The sequence below is a fragment of the Hyperoodon ampullatus genome (assembly GCF_949752795.1).
Source record: "Hyperoodon ampullatus genome assembly, chromosome: 18".
NCBI lineage: Eukaryota > Metazoa > Chordata > Mammalia > Artiodactyla > Ziphiidae > Hyperoodon > Hyperoodon ampullatus.
The window spans coordinates 28403963-28420184 of record NC_136931.1 but is presented as its reverse complement, the minus strand read 5'-3'; the positions used below and the strand labels follow the sequence as shown (position 1 = coordinate 28420184).

Sequence of the window (16222 nt, the reverse complement as noted above, 5' to 3'; positions counted from 1 at the left end):
AAAGGAGGAGGCCACTGGTCTGCAAGACCTACGTGTGCATGCATGAGTCTGTTTTACTCACATCAGTATCTCCAGAGCCCAGCTCAGGCCTGGCACCTCGTACTCAATAAATAGTTAATGAGTGGAAAGATAAATGGATAGACGGATGGATGGGTGGTTGAGGGAATGAATCAACAAATCTAGGAACAATAGGCAGAGTGGAGGGAATCCTGAGTCCCGTGTCGCTCTCCGTGGTGCTGAACTAGCCAGCTGGGGTCACGGGATAGATGAAGTGTCATGCCTCTTAAATCCCAGCACTGTGGCTCCTATAGAAACTCTCCGCATTCCGAACTTTTATAATTTTTCTAGCAAAAGTTGTTTTCCTGACTTTTTAAAACACTCAGGATTTGTGTAGCAACGACATAGTCACAGTTTTACATGTCTGCTATGGAGCACTTTTGCCAGTTCTGTTGTTTCTCTGTCGATTACAAAATCAGCTCTCTCTGGATGTTTGGGGCAGCACAGGGTGGTAGGGCTGGTGTACTGGTTTCACGGCTAAGTGTCTGACCCTGCAGGGAGGCGGACCTCATCTTCCTTCTCTCCCCACCCACAGAGATGGCTACAGAGCTACAAGGGTAAGAAGCTAGGGATGGGGTGGGTTTGGGCTCATTCTGAGAAGCAATCTGGGATTAGGTAGTTGTGGGGAAAAGTGGCAAAAAGAGCTTAGGAAGAGCTGGAATACAGGGATTTTTCTTGCTACTGCTCCCCTGGGAAATGACTTACTTCTCAGAGTTGGCCAAGGACTTAGCTTCCTCTAGTGTCTCTGGACCACATCCAGCTCCTGTGATGAGCGGGCATCATCAGAAGTCTCAGAGTGAATCAGACCCTTAGGGAGGACACGAAGATGTGGTGAGACTGGTGATACTATGCAGGGAAAACTCTTCCAATTAAAAAAGGAGGAAGGCAATTATGGTACCAACATCTTAGACTTGTTCTGAGAATTAAATGAATTAGCACATTTAAAGTGCCCAGAGCACTGCTGGCATCCAGTTGCCATTCAAGCGCTAGCTGTTCCAGCTGTGCATGGATTCCAGCTTGGCCAGTCCTTACTGGGCAGAAATAGGGAAGTTGCCTTCCCATTAAAGAACTTTCTGTGTTTCCCTCACACGCCTCCTTGTGAGACTCAGAGACACATGAAGTTGTATGGCCTCATGCAAGTCCCTCCCCTGCTCTGAGCCTCAATTTCCTCACCCATACAGGGATCTGGGAGGACCAATGTCTTTTTACCCTCTGACTGCATAGAGCTATGATGCCCGGTACGGTAGCTACTAGCCCATGTGGCTATTTAATTTTATATTAATTAAAATTAAATAAAATGATCATTTCAGTTCATCAGCCACTTTAGCCACATTTCAAGTGCTCAATGGCCACAGGTGGCTAGTGGCTCGCATAGTGGATGGAACAAATAGAAAACATTTCCATCATCACAGAGAGTTCTTTTGGACAGCACTGATCTAGAAGTCTATGAAAATCCATAATGTTCCAGCACCCCTACAGACCCCAGTCCTCCCCTAGCCCAGTTGGAGAGAACACTTGGCGGTGCCTTGGCTTCCCAAAGCCTGCACCCACATGCAGTCCATGCTCCTGGCCTTCTGAATCACAGATGGTACATCTACAAATGGAGACTATGGCATCTTAGACAATAGCAGCTTCTTTTCGCTAAGCTTGCACTTTGCTAAGCTTGCCTATGCTGGGCACTTGACCATACATCGTCTCATTCAGTCCTTCGATCACTCTATGTGTTGGATGTTGTCATCCCACTTTAGAAAAGAGAAAACTGGGGCTCAGATGGGTGAAGTGACTTACCCAAGGCCATACAGCTATATATGGCAGAGCCAGAATTTGAATAAAGGTCCCAACTGACCTTAAACCTTTTTCCCTGCTGCTTTGCTGAATAGCACCTTTAGTACCTTCAGGCAGCCATCTTTGTTATTCATTCACTGTGGGTCATGCTATAGGGTCTTCAGTTCCTAGAAACCAAGGGAAGAGGTTTGGTCCATCAGGCCCTGGACTCCTGAGCCCAGGCCAGTGTTGGATTTGTTCTTGCCAGAGACCCAGACCTACGGGGAAATGCCAACCAGAGGAAAGAGGCTCAGAGGAGAAGCCTGACACTCAGGTACCTCAGTGGGATGGGATCCGTTGCTTTGAGGGGAGGGATATGATACGGGGGGAGGGTCCCTTCCCAGAGGAGGCATGGCAGGGGCAGGGAGGATAAAAGGAAAAGCAGATGTGGAGCCGGGAAAGGACATGAGTAACCCATCCTGGCCTGAACAAGGAGCACTTGTCATAACAACAATAATAGCTGTAATTTAATGGGCCCTTGCTTTGTGCTTGGCACTGTAGTATTTTATATCCATTACCTCATTGTGATTCTTTTGAAAACCCTGCAAAGTATACATTATTAGTCCCATTTGATAGAGGAGAAAACTGAGTCTCAGATAGGTTTGGTGCCTTATCCCAGGTCACCCAGCTACTGAAAAACAAGGCCAAGATTAGACCCAGGTCTGCTGGCCTCCTGGCTGCTGCAGCTCCTTCCTGGTAGCTGCACTCAGAGCTTCAGGAGGCATAGCATAGCTTCTTACCTTGAGCTTCTCGGCCCTACCCCTGCCGCAGCCTCCAGAAGTGTCAGCTCGGGGTCCGTGATGTGGAAGTGCTCATAGCCCAGCTCCGGGAAGGTCCACACCTGGATGAAGTGGAGTGAGTATGATGGGGAGCGCGGGACAGGAGACAGAAAGGGAGGGCAGGGCAGCATAGGCAAGGCCTCAGCTTTGGGTGGACGGTGTGGGGAAGGGCATGCTGCTTCATTAAGAATTTGGGGGAATCAGATCATCCTAACAGTTACCATTATTTAGCACCCGTCCTGTCCCAGGTGGTTTTACATACATCCTCTCATTTAATCCTTATACCTCTATGATGTAAGTACTGTTACTATGTGCATTTTATAGTGGAGGAAATTAAGCCACGGAAAGGTAAATTTGCTCAAGGTCACAAGGCTAGGAAGAGTCTAGGCCAGGGTTCAGGCTCAGACAGTGTGGCTCCTGCCCTCATCTTCACTGAGATCTGCGAAGCAGAAACCTCATCACGTACAGTCTTGTCTTCCAGACCACAGCCCTCAGGGTCCCCTCACCCTGTCTTCCTCCCAGAGTAGCATGAGGTGACCTTCTCTTTTTGGGCTGGAGAAATTCCCATGATGTCCAGCTCCTGAGCAGAGCCTTTGAGAGTGGGGTTTGGGGATTGGTGGAGGTCCTGTCATGTCACCGGGAAGGGACCCCTGCCACGATCATCCCAGGAAATCAAATGGGCATGAAGGTGGGGTGATGGAATGCCATCATGTATTTTGAGTGGCCCCACCCTAGGGCAAGATGGACGGGGTGAGGGCTGCCTTGATGACCAAAGCTTGAACCTTGACCTTGTCCCATTGGGAGAACCAAGACAGGATTAGAAGGTGGTTTTTACCCAACTCACATACTTCCACCCACCTCGCCACCATCAAGCCTGTCCCTCCCCCAGTTTTCTCACCTGCAGGTGTGCCCCATCACCCACCTGGTTACACAGACCAGACACCTCTCAGCTCCCTTGCCCTCCTCCTATAGCCAGTCCATTCTGAGTCGACCTACCCCCTATATAATTCTCAAAACCGTTCTCTTGGGGACTTCCCTGGCAGTCCAGTGGTTAAGACTCTGCGCTTCCACTGGAGGGGGCATGGTTTCGATCCCTGGTCAGGGAACTAAGACCCTGCATGGTCTGGGACTAAGATCCTACATGCCGTGCAGCGCTGCAAAAAAAAAAAAAAAAAAAAAAGTTCTGTTTTCTCCATCCTCTTCATCCACCTCCCTAGTCCAGACCACTCTCATCTTTCACTTGGATACCTCCTCACTAGGCTTCCATCCTGGCCACCTCCACCTGGCAGTGAACTTCTTTTTACTGCCTGCCCCCTTCCCAGTGCTCAGGATAAGCCCAAATCCTAAAATCCTGTGTGATCCAGCACCATGCCTCCAACTCCACAAGCCCCATCTGACCCCACCTTCCCACTCCATCTTTAATGCAGACATACCGGCTCTTTTTCAAGTTCTCTAATGTGCTATGCCATAGAATCTTTTTTTTTCTTTTTTTTAATTGAGGTACGCGTGCCTCTCATTGTTGTGGCCTCTCCCGTTGCGGAGCACAGGCTCTGGACGTGCAGGCTCAGCAGCCATGGCTCACGGGCCTAGCCGCTCCGCGGCACGTGGGATCCTCCCGGACCGGGGCACGAACCCGTGTCCCCTGCATCGGCAGATGGACTCTCAACCACTGCGCCACCAGGGAAGCCTGCCATGGGATCTTTGACTGTGTTGTTCCTACTGCCAGGAACACCCTTCCCCCATCTCTCTCCCAGCCCTTACCTATTGAACTCCTAGTTTTTCTAGCAAGTAGCTCAAACATCAGGCAAGCCTTTCCTGGTCCCCAGACTAGATCAGATTTCCCTATAAGCGTGGAGCTCATCACAAGAAGTAATTATGTAGGTTGCAGCATAAAGAAACAGTTGAGGATGGGACCTTGAAGTCAGGCTGCCAGAGTTCAAATCCCAGGCCCAACTCTGAGCAAGTGTTTTAACCATCGGTTAACTCATCAGTAAAATGAGGATAATAATAGTGCCTACTTCGTAGGGTTGTTATGAGGATTAAATATCCAGTAATTGTAAGAGCATCTAGGACAGTGCCAGGCATGTGGTACGCAGTCTTTCAATGTTCATTATAATTGAGTCTCATTTGTTGGAGGGATGCTTTGACTGTGTGAATGCTGAGGGTCGAGGGGCAGCACAGGACATCAGACCCCTCTGTCTCAGCCTCTCAGGGAACCAGCTGGAAGATGAAGGCTGTCAACTGATGGCGGAGGCTGCACCCCAGCTGCACATCGCCAGGAAGCTGGAGTGAGTCGCCCACCCCACTGTCGACTACCAGGGAGGGCCCAGGAGAGCCCCAGCTGGTCCCCGCCACCCCTGGTCCCCGTGCCCACAGTCACCAGAAATAGTGCTGCTCCACCGACCAGCTCTACTTTTTCTCCCAGCTGCAGCGTAGTTGGAGTGGTTCAACCATGCCTTGCCTTTGCCTCTGGCATGAGCCACTTTGTTCCAGTTGTTAAAATGCCTTGAACACGTAGAACGTGTTCACTGTACATCAGTAGCTTGTATTCCAGTTTGTCCTGACAACAGCCCCGGGGTGGGGTGGGATGCAGAGTTGTACCGGGGCAGTGCTAGGGTATTGGGTGGATGGGTGCTGGGCTGTTGGAGTGGGAAGTGGTACGGTGGGATGTGGTTTGGGGGTGAAGGGGTGGGTCGTTGTGGTAGTGGAGTGAGAAGAAAGGGTAGTAGGCTATTGGGCGTGCTGTGGTGTTGCACGGTGTGGGCTAGGGGTGCTATTTGGGGGGGTGGGATGTGTTGGGGTCTTAGCGTCGAGGGGGAGTGGGGGAGTGTTGAGGTTAGGGTATCAGTGGTTTGGAGTCTTGGCTTTACATTTAGACCCTGGCTCTGTCACTCAGTAGCTCTGTGACCCTGGGAAGGTAACTTCATATCTCTTGGCCTCAGGTTCCCCATTGGTAAAATGGGATTAAAATGGTGGTTATTTTTCAGACCAGAAAACTGAGGATCAGAGAAGCAAAAACAGCGAGTCAGCTCTTACTGCTCCAGCTGGAGAACTTTATTCTCTGTGTGGGGCAAGAGGTCATTTTTTTTTTTTTTGGTTAAAGACTCAGGACATTCCACGAGTGACAGCCAGCCAGCTGCTGAGCCAGGAGGAGGCGGCTGGAGCTGTGTGGCGCTGGGGACTCCAGCCACCTGCTAATGGCCGTCTCCCTCCTCCTCTCCGCAGCCTCAGCAGCAATGGACTTTCTCTGGCCGGGGTGTGCCGTGTGCTGAGTGCAGTGAGCACGTGCCGGACTCTGGCAGAGTTACACGTCAGGTAGGGACTCCCAGTGGACCGCCATCACCCACTCTCACCTCTAGCGTGGAGCTCTTGGGCTCTCCTGTCATCCTCTCTAAGTCCTTGGAATTCTTTCTGGCCCCAGGCCTTTGAGACCTGCAGAAGATGCTGCTAGTGCCCCGCCCAGACCCCTTTACAGCTGGGCGCCCGTTCCCAGCTGCTGTGGGTGTTGGCTGCGCACAGCCTATACCTCCTCCAGAGAAATGTCCTGGGCCGATAAGAGCCAGTGATGCCTGGGAGGTTACACACCCCCTTATCCTCCCAGCCAGGAGTGGCCAATGACAGAGGCAGAGGTATAACCCTCTGGCCCCGTTACCTCCGGTGGGACAAACTTCTAGTGCTATTGACGTTACCAAGTCCAAGCTCACTCTGCTCGCCGCACACAGGCCAATGAATCTGAGACGAGGTGTTTAGGCAGACTGAGAAGATGGCAGACTAGTGTCTCTGAGAAACCATCTTATCACGGTTTGGATGCCAGTTTCTTTTATAGAACAGAGAGGGGGAGGAGATGAGGAAGTAAAAGGGCCATAAGTTTTGCAAATATCCCCTGGAATGGCCAGCCTTGGGGAGGGGACGTGCTAATTTCTTCTTTCTTGCAGCCAGCCACAGGTGGACGGGGTCAGGATGCTTCCCTGAACAAAGGCACTTTGGTTTAACATTCAGGCAGAGGGGCAGGTTTCTCCAAGGCAGGCCATTACGTACAGACAGTATCCTTTTAGTGAACAAAAGCGACGGGAAGCAAAGGTTAAAGTAAAAGAAACAGATCCAACAGGTAGTCAGATCTGGCTCTTCTGTGTTGCACTCATGCTCCCTGTGGGATCAGGCTGAGGACCTGCCCTGTTCTGCTTCCCTCGGTCCCTTACTGGTTTCTCCTGAGATCAGACCCTCAGTACATCATGTACACGGTGACCAAGTGACTCTGCTTCTAAGGGAACCCGACCTCAGACAGGGCCCAACCTTATTTCTGTAAGTCTCCGCATTCAGTCTGGGCAGCTGAGGACAGATGCTAATTAATGTCAACACAGTCCCCACCCATAGGGGCTCTCCTGCTTTAAACACCCCTTAAAGGAGGAAGGGAGACCAGATTCACCTACGAGGTGGTACTAGGGGCCTTGGTTCACTGTATATAATGATTCAGTAAAGGCCCCTAGGGCATTCCAAATGACACTCCATTCACTTCTAGGAATTTATAATGAAGAAATCACCGTGACTGTGCAAACACTTTGACCTGCAGGGATGTTCACCTCAGTATTGATTATAATAGGAAAAAAATGAAAATAACTTAAATCTTTAACAGTAAGATATTAGTGATACTAGTTAAGTAAACTAAGTTGCCTCCAGAGAGAAGAACTGATGGAACCATTATATAGCTGCAGCTTTAGTGTGGAGGGATGACTCTGGCATATTAAGTAAACATAAAAATCTTAATTCATCGGGGAATTCCCTGGTGGCCCAGTGGTTAGGACTCGGTGCTTTCACTGCCGTGGCCCAGGTTCAGTCAGATCCCACAAGCCATGCGGTGTGGCTAAAAAAAAACAAAAACAAAAACTTAAACATTTTTTTTTAATTCCTCATTTTATTTTATTTATTTATTTTTCATTGCGGTACGCGGGCCTCTCACTGTTGTGGCCTCTCCCTTTGCGGAGCACAGGCTCCGGACGTGCAGGCTCAGCGGCCACGGCTCACGGGCCCAGCCACTCCACGGCATGTGGGATCTTCCCAGACTGGGGCACGAACCCGTGTCCCCTGCGTCGGCAGGCGGACTCTCAACCACTGCGCCACTAGGGAAGCCCCCTCATTTTTATAATAAAGCTTTTCAATCAAACTGAAAGCTAGAGAGAATGGTATAATGAACTCCCAACTCCCACCAATAATTATCAACATCATGTAACCCTTGCTTCATCTGTCCTTTGAAATATTTAAAAGGGAATTTTTAAAAGGGAATCTGTAAATTTAATCCCATCTTTTAAGAAAGAAAAAGAAAGAATATTAACTGCATTAAGAAGACAGAAGACTTGAAGGATCCACTCCACATGTTATCATCAGTGATAATTGATATGTGGAAGAGATTGTGGGTGATTTTTCTTTATTTTCTTCTTATTTTACTATATTTTCTAAGTTCTCCAGAGGGAAGAAGAATAACTTTTATCATGGGAAATATATATATAACATTCACTTGGAAAGGCGAGGTTAGGGATGCTCTGGACTCTCAGTGCATGTCCCGACCTGGCAGTGTGGCCTCACCGCACAGGGGTGAGGACCCTCAGGCGAGAGAAGACATCAGGGCAAAGTCGGAGGAAGTGCCGCAGCTAGAGGTAGGGGGATGGTACCTTAGAGGTTCCTGGAGGCCAGGCTAAAAATAAAACGCAGCAGCAGCTGGGCCTCCCAGCAGCTGCTTCCTCCCTCCCCTCCTGTCTGCAGCCTGCTGCACAAAACCGTGGTCCTCACGTTTGACCCGGAGCCGGAGGAGCAGGAGGTGACCCAGAAAAGGTAGGACCAGGACCGTCCCCTCCTTGGCCGCCACAGCTGGACAGTGTAACTCAACAGCCGGGGGACCTTGACAAATTCACGAAGGCACAAGAAGCCAGCAGGCTTGGCTGGGGATGAAGCGCTAAGGGGAGGCTCAAAGGACAAACTGCCTCCCCATTTCCCAAGTGGTACCTGAAGAGAGCCCTGGGATGCCAGATGCAGACGGCAGACTGGGGCAGGGTTGGGGTAGCCAGAGAGCTACACGTGGGAGACGGAGGCCCTTCAACCTAAACCCAGAGGATTGCCTGGCGTGTAGCTCTGATTCTGGTCAGAACTTCTGGCTCCCGTTGGCACAAGGACCCTTTAGAGGGTGTTTGCCTCCACCAGGGCTCCTTCCTGGATTGCCCCAGGCTGGCACCTGAGCAGAGACTCAGCTCTTTGCTCCTCAGTGTGCACCTACAATCTCTTCTGTAGGGTCTGAGCTTTAGAAGGCTTGCTTGCAGCTGAGGCTGACATCTTTGAAGGCACTGCTGGTGATGAGATTAATGATCCTAAGAGCCAAGGTTAACTGAGCACTTACGATGCACCAAGCAGCAAACTAAGACAATTCACCTGTGTTCTCCCAGTACCAGGCTAAGTGATTTGTCCCAGGTCACACAGCCAGGAAGCCGAGAAGCCCAATTGGAACCAAGGTCTGACTGTCCCCAGGCCTCATATAGGAATTGAATGGTGGGAAGTGAGGCTAAGGCTGGAGTCTGAGGCAGTGGATGAGGTGTCTGCTCAGCATGGCCTTGGTGTGTGTCCCTCCAGGGCTGCGTTTCCTGACAGCCTTACGTTCCAGATGCCCTCTGACCCGCTCCTGTGCGCCCCAAGGATCAGGTACCGTGATGGCTTGCAGGCCCCGAGCATGGTTCCTGCCTCCCCCCTTCCTGGGCACAGAGCCTGTCCTGGGTCCCCAGTGCCACGTGCTCCCCAGAGGACACAACCTGCTGTCATGTCCTGGTTTTCCTGCCTCCCATCTCCCCTGCCCAGCCCACCCCAGAAGGGGCTCACACGGCAGACCCCCAGTCACCTTCCCTGCCCACGGTTCCCACCCCCGTTAGCTCCCCTGACCTCCAGTAGCTGAGGGGTTGTGGGAACTCTGGACGGAGAAAATGGGGAGCGTGCAGCCCCTTCGTTCCTGATCCTGGGGCCTAGGCCTGGGGACTCAGCTTGGCCTTCACAGGGCTCCCATCACAACTCTTCCAGCCTCCTCTCTGATTCTGTGTCCATCTGAATGCCCCTCCCTGTCTGTCTGTCCTTCTCTGGCACTCAATTTCTCTCAGTCTCTTTCTGCGTCTGTCTCCTTCCCTCTCTCTCTTATCTCAGTGTCTCTCCATCTTGGTCTGCCTCTCTCTGTGTCTCTGACTCTCTCTGGCTCTTCTCTGCCCATGTGACATCTCACGTGTGCTGTGTGTCGGTCCCTCTTTGCCTGTCCGGGTGCCCGATGCATCCCAGTCCCCTTTCCACAAGCCTCTCTGCCTGTGTATCTGCGGGTGGGGGGCCCTGCTCGCCTCTGTTGAGCTGGGCAGGCGCTGCACGGCTGTGGTCCTACCCTCCCTAGGCTGACACACTGTGCCTTGCAAGCCCAGCACCTAGAGCACCTCTGCAAAGCACTGGGAGGAAGTTGCTGCCTCCGTCACCTCGAGTGAGTGGTTGCTGGAAGGCGGGTGGTGGGGCCCATCAGTGGGTAGGTGTTAGTGTGTTGCGTTTTGTTCTGTGTTTTAAGATTTAGGGTCATCTATTCTTTCCCCGCTGCAATCAGGAACCCCTTAGAGAACCTGGTGAAAGTTGTGACTCTTCCCCCTAAAATACAGGTTCCCCCATATTTGACACTCTCTGAAGCCCAAGCCTAACCCCTCAGGGGTCACAAACCTGAGGATGAGAACCCGAGGGGAGGGACTTCCCTGGAGGTCCAGTGGTTAAGACTCCACGCTTCCAATGCCGGGGGCACGGGTTGGATCCCTGATCGGGGAACTAAGATCCCACATCCACATGCTGGGAGACCCCAGCTGATCCAGTGCCATGTGCTGAGATCCGGCCTGGCAGCCCAGGACCGTATCCCAGTTTCAGGAGAAGCTGAGTGACTGGGGTGGAGAGGCGAGCTCCTACTGTCTCCACCACCCCCCACCCCCGCCCCTCCGCTGACCTGTCCTCCCCGCTTGCCCCTCCCAGCTTATCAGGCAATGCTCTCGGGGACAAAGGTGTCGCCCTGCTGGCTCAGCTGCTTCCAGGGCTGGGCGCTCTGCAGTCCTTGAAGTGAGTAGCCCTCTGGGCAAAGCCTCTGAGGTTTGATCTCGGGATGAGAGCATGTGTGTGGGAAGGGGGGATGGAGGTGACGGGGTGGGGGGATATTCTGTGTCCCATCTCACTCCCTCCTGGGGTTATCATAAAGGTTACATCAGACAATGCATGTCAACCACCGGGGCCAGTCCCTGACACGTGGCCAGTGCCCAGGACAGGATAGTAACTACTGCATTTCTCACTAAAATAGACACTGGTCTCTGTGACTCAGCAATCCAGCTGCTGAGTTAAGCCTTCGTTTCTCAAACCTGTCTCCCTGTCTCTCTGCACAGGCTCTCTGGGAGGCCCAGGCAGGCAGGGCTGGGAAGTATTACCTGATTAATATAACAGCTGGCAGCCATTCTGGCCCTTGGGGGGGGCGGCGGGGAGGGGCCGTTTGACGGGGGCCCTGGCCAGGTAGGCAGGGAGGGTTTGGACTAGAGAAGACACCCAGAAGAAGGGTGCCCGGGGAGACTTGAGAGCCCTGAGCACCTGGCAAAGAGGGGGGAGATGTGCACTACGGGAGGGAGGCCCTGGAAGGAGGCCGTGAACCCCCAGACTCTGCCTGCAGCCAGCCAGAGTTTCTAGGCCCTTAAAGGTCCCTGTGCTCCTGGCTCACATGCCCCCTTCTCCTCCTCCCTGGCTCTTCTGGGCCCAAGGGAGAGGCTTCCTGGCCTCAGGAACCTGGTCACAGACCCCAGGTTCCCAGTGTCACTGGACAAATTACATCACCTTCTCTGAGCCCCTGGTTCCCAGTCAGTTAACACATAAACTCTGGAGGCAGTGGCTGTGGTTTTCACTGTAACCAATGCTGTGGCCTGTGGGCACTGCCTGCTCAGGCCGCCTTTCGTTGGGAAGCTGGGACCAGAGGAGGCTGCCTCTGTTCCCGGTCAGGGCCTGCAGGGGGCGGGGGGGAAAGGCCTCACCGCCATTGCAGGCAAGTTTTATGCAAATTGGAGCTTTCGGGCAAATCCCCCATGACCTTCTCAGTACTGAGAATGCCTGGTGTGATCCTGGCCTGTGAGGTCTGCACTCGCCTGCCAGTCTCCCAGTGCCTGAGGAGTGCAGCGTTAAGTGGCAAATATAAACCACCAGGACAGACTGACCACGAAAGAAAGGGAAAGCTCTGTTCCTGCTCCTTGAACAAGAGGCCCCACATTTTCACTTTGCACTGGGCACTGCCCCTCCTTGATCAGGTGGGGAAACTGAGGCACAAGTCTGGCTCAAAGATTCATCATAGACGGAGGGAACCACTGAGTTCCAATCTCAGCTCTGTCACCAACATGTCTCATAATCTTGGGCAAGACCTTGCTGCTCTCTGGACCTCAGTTTCCCCATCTGTGCAATGGGGAGTTGGCAGAGGTGCTCTGACCACCCGGGGTTCAGTGTGTTCCATCGTCTGGAACAGGGAGGGACAGCCTGCCCCTGCCCTGTGCTCGGACCACAAAGAGGGTGTTTCTGAGTCCTGGGTGACCTCTGTCAGCCTCATCCCTCTGTTTCTCCAGCCTCAGTGAGAACGGTTTGTCCCTGGATGCTGTGTTCAGTTTGACCCAGTGCTTCTCTACTCTGCCGTGGCTTTTGCACTTGGACTTCAGGTGAGAGTGTCCCTGGGACCCCACTCTGCCCCTCATCTGTCCCATTCATGATATAGCATCCTCAGGGCCCTGGTATGATACCAGGTCCAGTGAACATGCAATGAGTGTCTGTGAAATGAATGAATAGACGAATGAGTGAAATATAGCTCCAGGGACACTCAAATTTCTCCAAATTCACCACAGGGCACAATCCATCGACTCTCCTGTACTTACTCTCTGGGTTGTCCTGGGAGACTTTTAAGGAAACTGGGAGCTCCCTGGTGGGAGCTTGAGTTCTCAGGGACCTGCCTGAATTGTGGGGTCTCTGGAGCTGATGAGAGTGTAGAAGGGAAGGCACCTAGCCAAGCGGCCCTGGCGAAGGCAAAGCACATCATCCATGGTTTCAGGTGAAGTCCACCTATTCCTCCCCTCCCCTCTTCCAAGAATGGGTGTTACGGTAGCAGACAGACCAGGTTCAAATACAGGCTTACCACTTACCTGCTGTGCCACTTTGAGTAAGTCACTGCATCTCTTGATACCTCAGTTTCCTGATCTGTGAAGCAGGGGTAAGAATACTTCCTTAAAACCATAAACAAGACGAAAAGACAACCCTCAGAATGGGAGAAAATATTTGCAAATGAAGCAACTGACAAAGGATTAATCTCCAAAATTTACAAGCAGCTCATGCAGCTCAATATCAAAAAAACAAACAACCCAATCCAAAAATGGGCAGAAGACCTAAATAGACATTTCTTCAAAGAAGATATACAGATTGCCAACAAACACATGAAAGGATGCTCAACATCACTAATCATTAAGAGAACGCAAATCAAAGCCACAATGAGGGGCTTCCCGGGTGGCGCAGTGGTTGCGAGTCCGCCTGCCGATGCAGGGGACGTGGGTTCGTGCCCCGGTCTGGGAAGATCCCACATGCCGCGGAGCGGCTGGGCCCGTGAGCCATGGCCGCTGAGCCTGCGCGTCCGGAGCCTGTGCTCCACAACGGGAGAGGCCACAGCAGTGAGAAGCCCGCGTACCGCAAAAAAAAAAAAAAAAAAAAACCACAATGAGGTATCACCTCACACTGGTCAGAATGGCCATCACCAAAAAATCTACAAACAATAAGTGCTGGAGAGTGTGGAGAAGAGGGAACCCTCTTGCACTGTTGGTGGGAATGTAAATTGATACAGCGGAGAACAGTATAGAGGTTCCTTAAAAAACTAAAAATAGAACTACCATACGACCCAGCAATCCCACTACTGGGCATATACCCTGAGAAAACCATAATTCAAAAATAGTCATGTACCACAAGGTTCATTGCAGCTCTATTTACAATAGCCAGGACATGGAAGCAACCTAAGTGTCCATCAACAGATGAATGGATAAAGAAGATGTGGCACATATATACAATGGAAAATTACTCAGCCATAAAAAGAAACGAAATTGAGTTATTTGTAATGAGGTGGATGGACCTAGAGACTGTTATACAGAGTGAAGTTAAGTCAGAAAGAGAAAAACAAATACCGTATGCTAACATATATATATGGCATCTAAAAAAAAAAAAGGATCTGATGAACCTAGGGGCAGGACAGGAATAAAGACGCAGATGTAGAGAATGGACTTGAGGACACGGGGACAGGGAAGGGTAAGCTGGGACGAAGTGAGAGAGTGGCATGGACATATATACACTACCAAATGTAAAATAGATAGCTAGTGGGAAGCAGCCACATAGCACAGGGAGATCAGCTCGGTGCTTTGTGTCCACCTAGAGGGGTGGGAGAGGAGGGTGGGAGGGAGACGCAAGAGGGAGGGGATATGGGGATATATGTAGCATATAGCTGATTCACTTTGTTATACAGCAGGAACTAACACACCATTGTAAAGCAATTATACTCCAATAAAGATGTTAAAAAAAAAACAAACACTTCCTTACCTCACAATTTTATTGTGAGAATCACAGGAACTCATATCGTGGTTGCTTTGTATGTATATTTATTGTCCTATCTGCTGAGAAAACAGGCCACCGTCCACGTCTTCCTTCACCCAGCCTGTCTGGTCTCTTACTGCTGCCTGGGAAGGGGGCCCTCGGCCCTTTCTCAGGCTGCCGCCTCCTCTCTGCCTGCAGCTCTGAGAGCCAACGCGTCATCCTGAGAGGTGATGGAAGAGACAGGTAAGGAGGGAAAGCTCTGAGGTTGGGGGGGGCCTCCCCTCTCTCTCTCTGGTCCCCATTTCTTATAGGTGCCCCCAACCCCCAGACCGACCCATGCTGACTGTTAGCCCAGGTCTGGCAGGCTGGAATTAATCACTTCTGTAACCCCTCCCCCATATGAATTTGCAGTAATCAGCTGCTTTCAATCTTTTCTAAGAAGGAGTGCACATGGGAGGGAGGGGCTGACGGGTGATGCTGCAGCAGAGCAGGTGTTAGGAGAGCGGATGTGTGGGAGGGTAGAGGGGAGCCGCTGTGTTTCTGCCACTGAGGACCTTTGCAGCACTTTGCAGCGTCCTGACTTCATATGAATCCCTGCCCTTTCACATTCTGAGTATCACATTAGAGAAGCCAAGAACCGTTGGTGCTCTGAAAAAGTTTCCACATCTTTGCGGTCAAGTTAGTTCTTCGCAGGTGTTCTCGGCTGCCCCCTAGTGGAGCCCGGCACCCTGGTCTCACCTGGGCAAAAAACACAGGGCTCCTAAAGCGGGGCCAGCTGGGCAGAGTGCATTTCCAGCTAATGTGTTAGAGAAAAACACTGCCGTAGCAGGTGGGCTGCCTGAAACCGGGGTGGTATTGCTTGCCGAGCTAGGGTCTCCATTTCTGGGAACTCTCTGGGTTCTCGAAGCCAAAAGAATTGAGGCACGGATAGGTGGATGATACCAGTGGTCAGAAAGAGGAGGGCTCTGTCCTAGCTCCCCTCCACCTGCTCAGGTGCTGCCCACCTGGACAGGTATAAGCTGCTGGCATCCTCACTCTGGCTTCCCTTCCCTGGGCCTCAGTTGCCCCATCCGTACAGGGAGGGGCTTGACTGTCCCGAGGGCCCCTTCCAGCCCCGGCTAATGAGTCTAGGCTTCCAATGTGGATGCCTTGAACTTTCCTTTCAAACTGATTTCCCCACTCCTAGAGATCTGTTGGCTGCTGGATCTTTGCCAGAGTTCCAAGCTGGAGCCCAGTTCTTGGGGTTCGGTCAGCGCCGCATCTCCAGGAGCTTCTGGTACCATCTTACCCACTTCTTGTTTAGGGGTAACCACAGTGGGGTAAGGGGTGAGGGAGTGGAGAGCCTGGGGGTTGGGAGACAGGGGAAAGAGAGTTTGAGAGAAGGGGGAAGAAGTGTGAGGGCTGGTGACGGGGGGCTGCTGGCTCCGGCGTCCCCTGTAGAGAAGATTCTGCACTGTTTTCTCTGAAGACTTCCCAGCTCTGCCATGAGGGGCTGTGAGACCCTGGCTGGGCTCCTCCCCTCTCTGGGGCTTGATTTCCTCACCTAAGAAGAGAGACACGTTAGCTGGGGCCTGAACAGGGTTCTCTGGGGACGGGGTGGGCAGGATCCCAGGCAGACGGGCCGGCTCGTGCAGAGGCCCAGGGGAGTGAAGGCTTGGCTCTGGGGAAGCATTTCTGTGTGGCTAGAGCTTATTATACAGGGAGAGTGGAGGTGAGTGAAGACATGGGAAAGACGTTTTGCTTTTAGCCTAAGGATAATGGAGGAACCACAGAGGGTTTTCAGCACAGGAGAGGCTGCCAGATTTGTATTTGTTAAAGCTAAGATGCTGGCAGGGTGGAGGATGGCAGGGAGGCAAGAGGGGGAACCCAGGGGGTGTTCAAGTGGCCCAGGCGAGTGACAACGATGGCCTGGATGTAGGCGGGGGCAGTGGGGAGGA

The 16222-nt window shown here is 52.0% G+C and overlaps 1 protein-coding gene across 1 annotated transcript in view; it reads left to right on the top strand.

Moving 5' to 3' along the window:
- The window catches only part of NLRC5 (NLR family CARD domain containing 5), a gene marked incomplete at both ends in the record, with an annotated part of 59079 nt that overhangs the window by 14062 nt on the left and 28795 nt on the right, over window positions 1-16222 (top strand). Inside the window, 13 exons of the mRNA XM_079722897.1 lie at window positions 555-614; window positions 2090-2155; window positions 2653-2736; window positions 4865-4948; window positions 5886-5975; window positions 8418-8486; window positions 9092-9157; window positions 9276-9344; window positions 10069-10152; window positions 10680-10763; window positions 12293-12382; window positions 14484-14528; window positions 15472-15561. Of these exons, the coding sequence (XP_079579023.1) occupies window positions 555-614; window positions 2090-2155; window positions 2653-2736; window positions 4865-4948; window positions 5886-5975; window positions 8418-8486; window positions 9092-9157; window positions 9276-9344; window positions 10069-10152; window positions 10680-10763; window positions 12293-12382; window positions 14484-14528; window positions 15472-15561 (981 nt within the window). The remainder of the gene's footprint in view (window positions 1-554; window positions 615-2089; window positions 2156-2652; window positions 2737-4864; window positions 4949-5885; window positions 5976-8417; window positions 8487-9091; window positions 9158-9275; window positions 9345-10068; window positions 10153-10679; window positions 10764-12292; window positions 12383-14483; window positions 14529-15471; window positions 15562-16222) is intronic.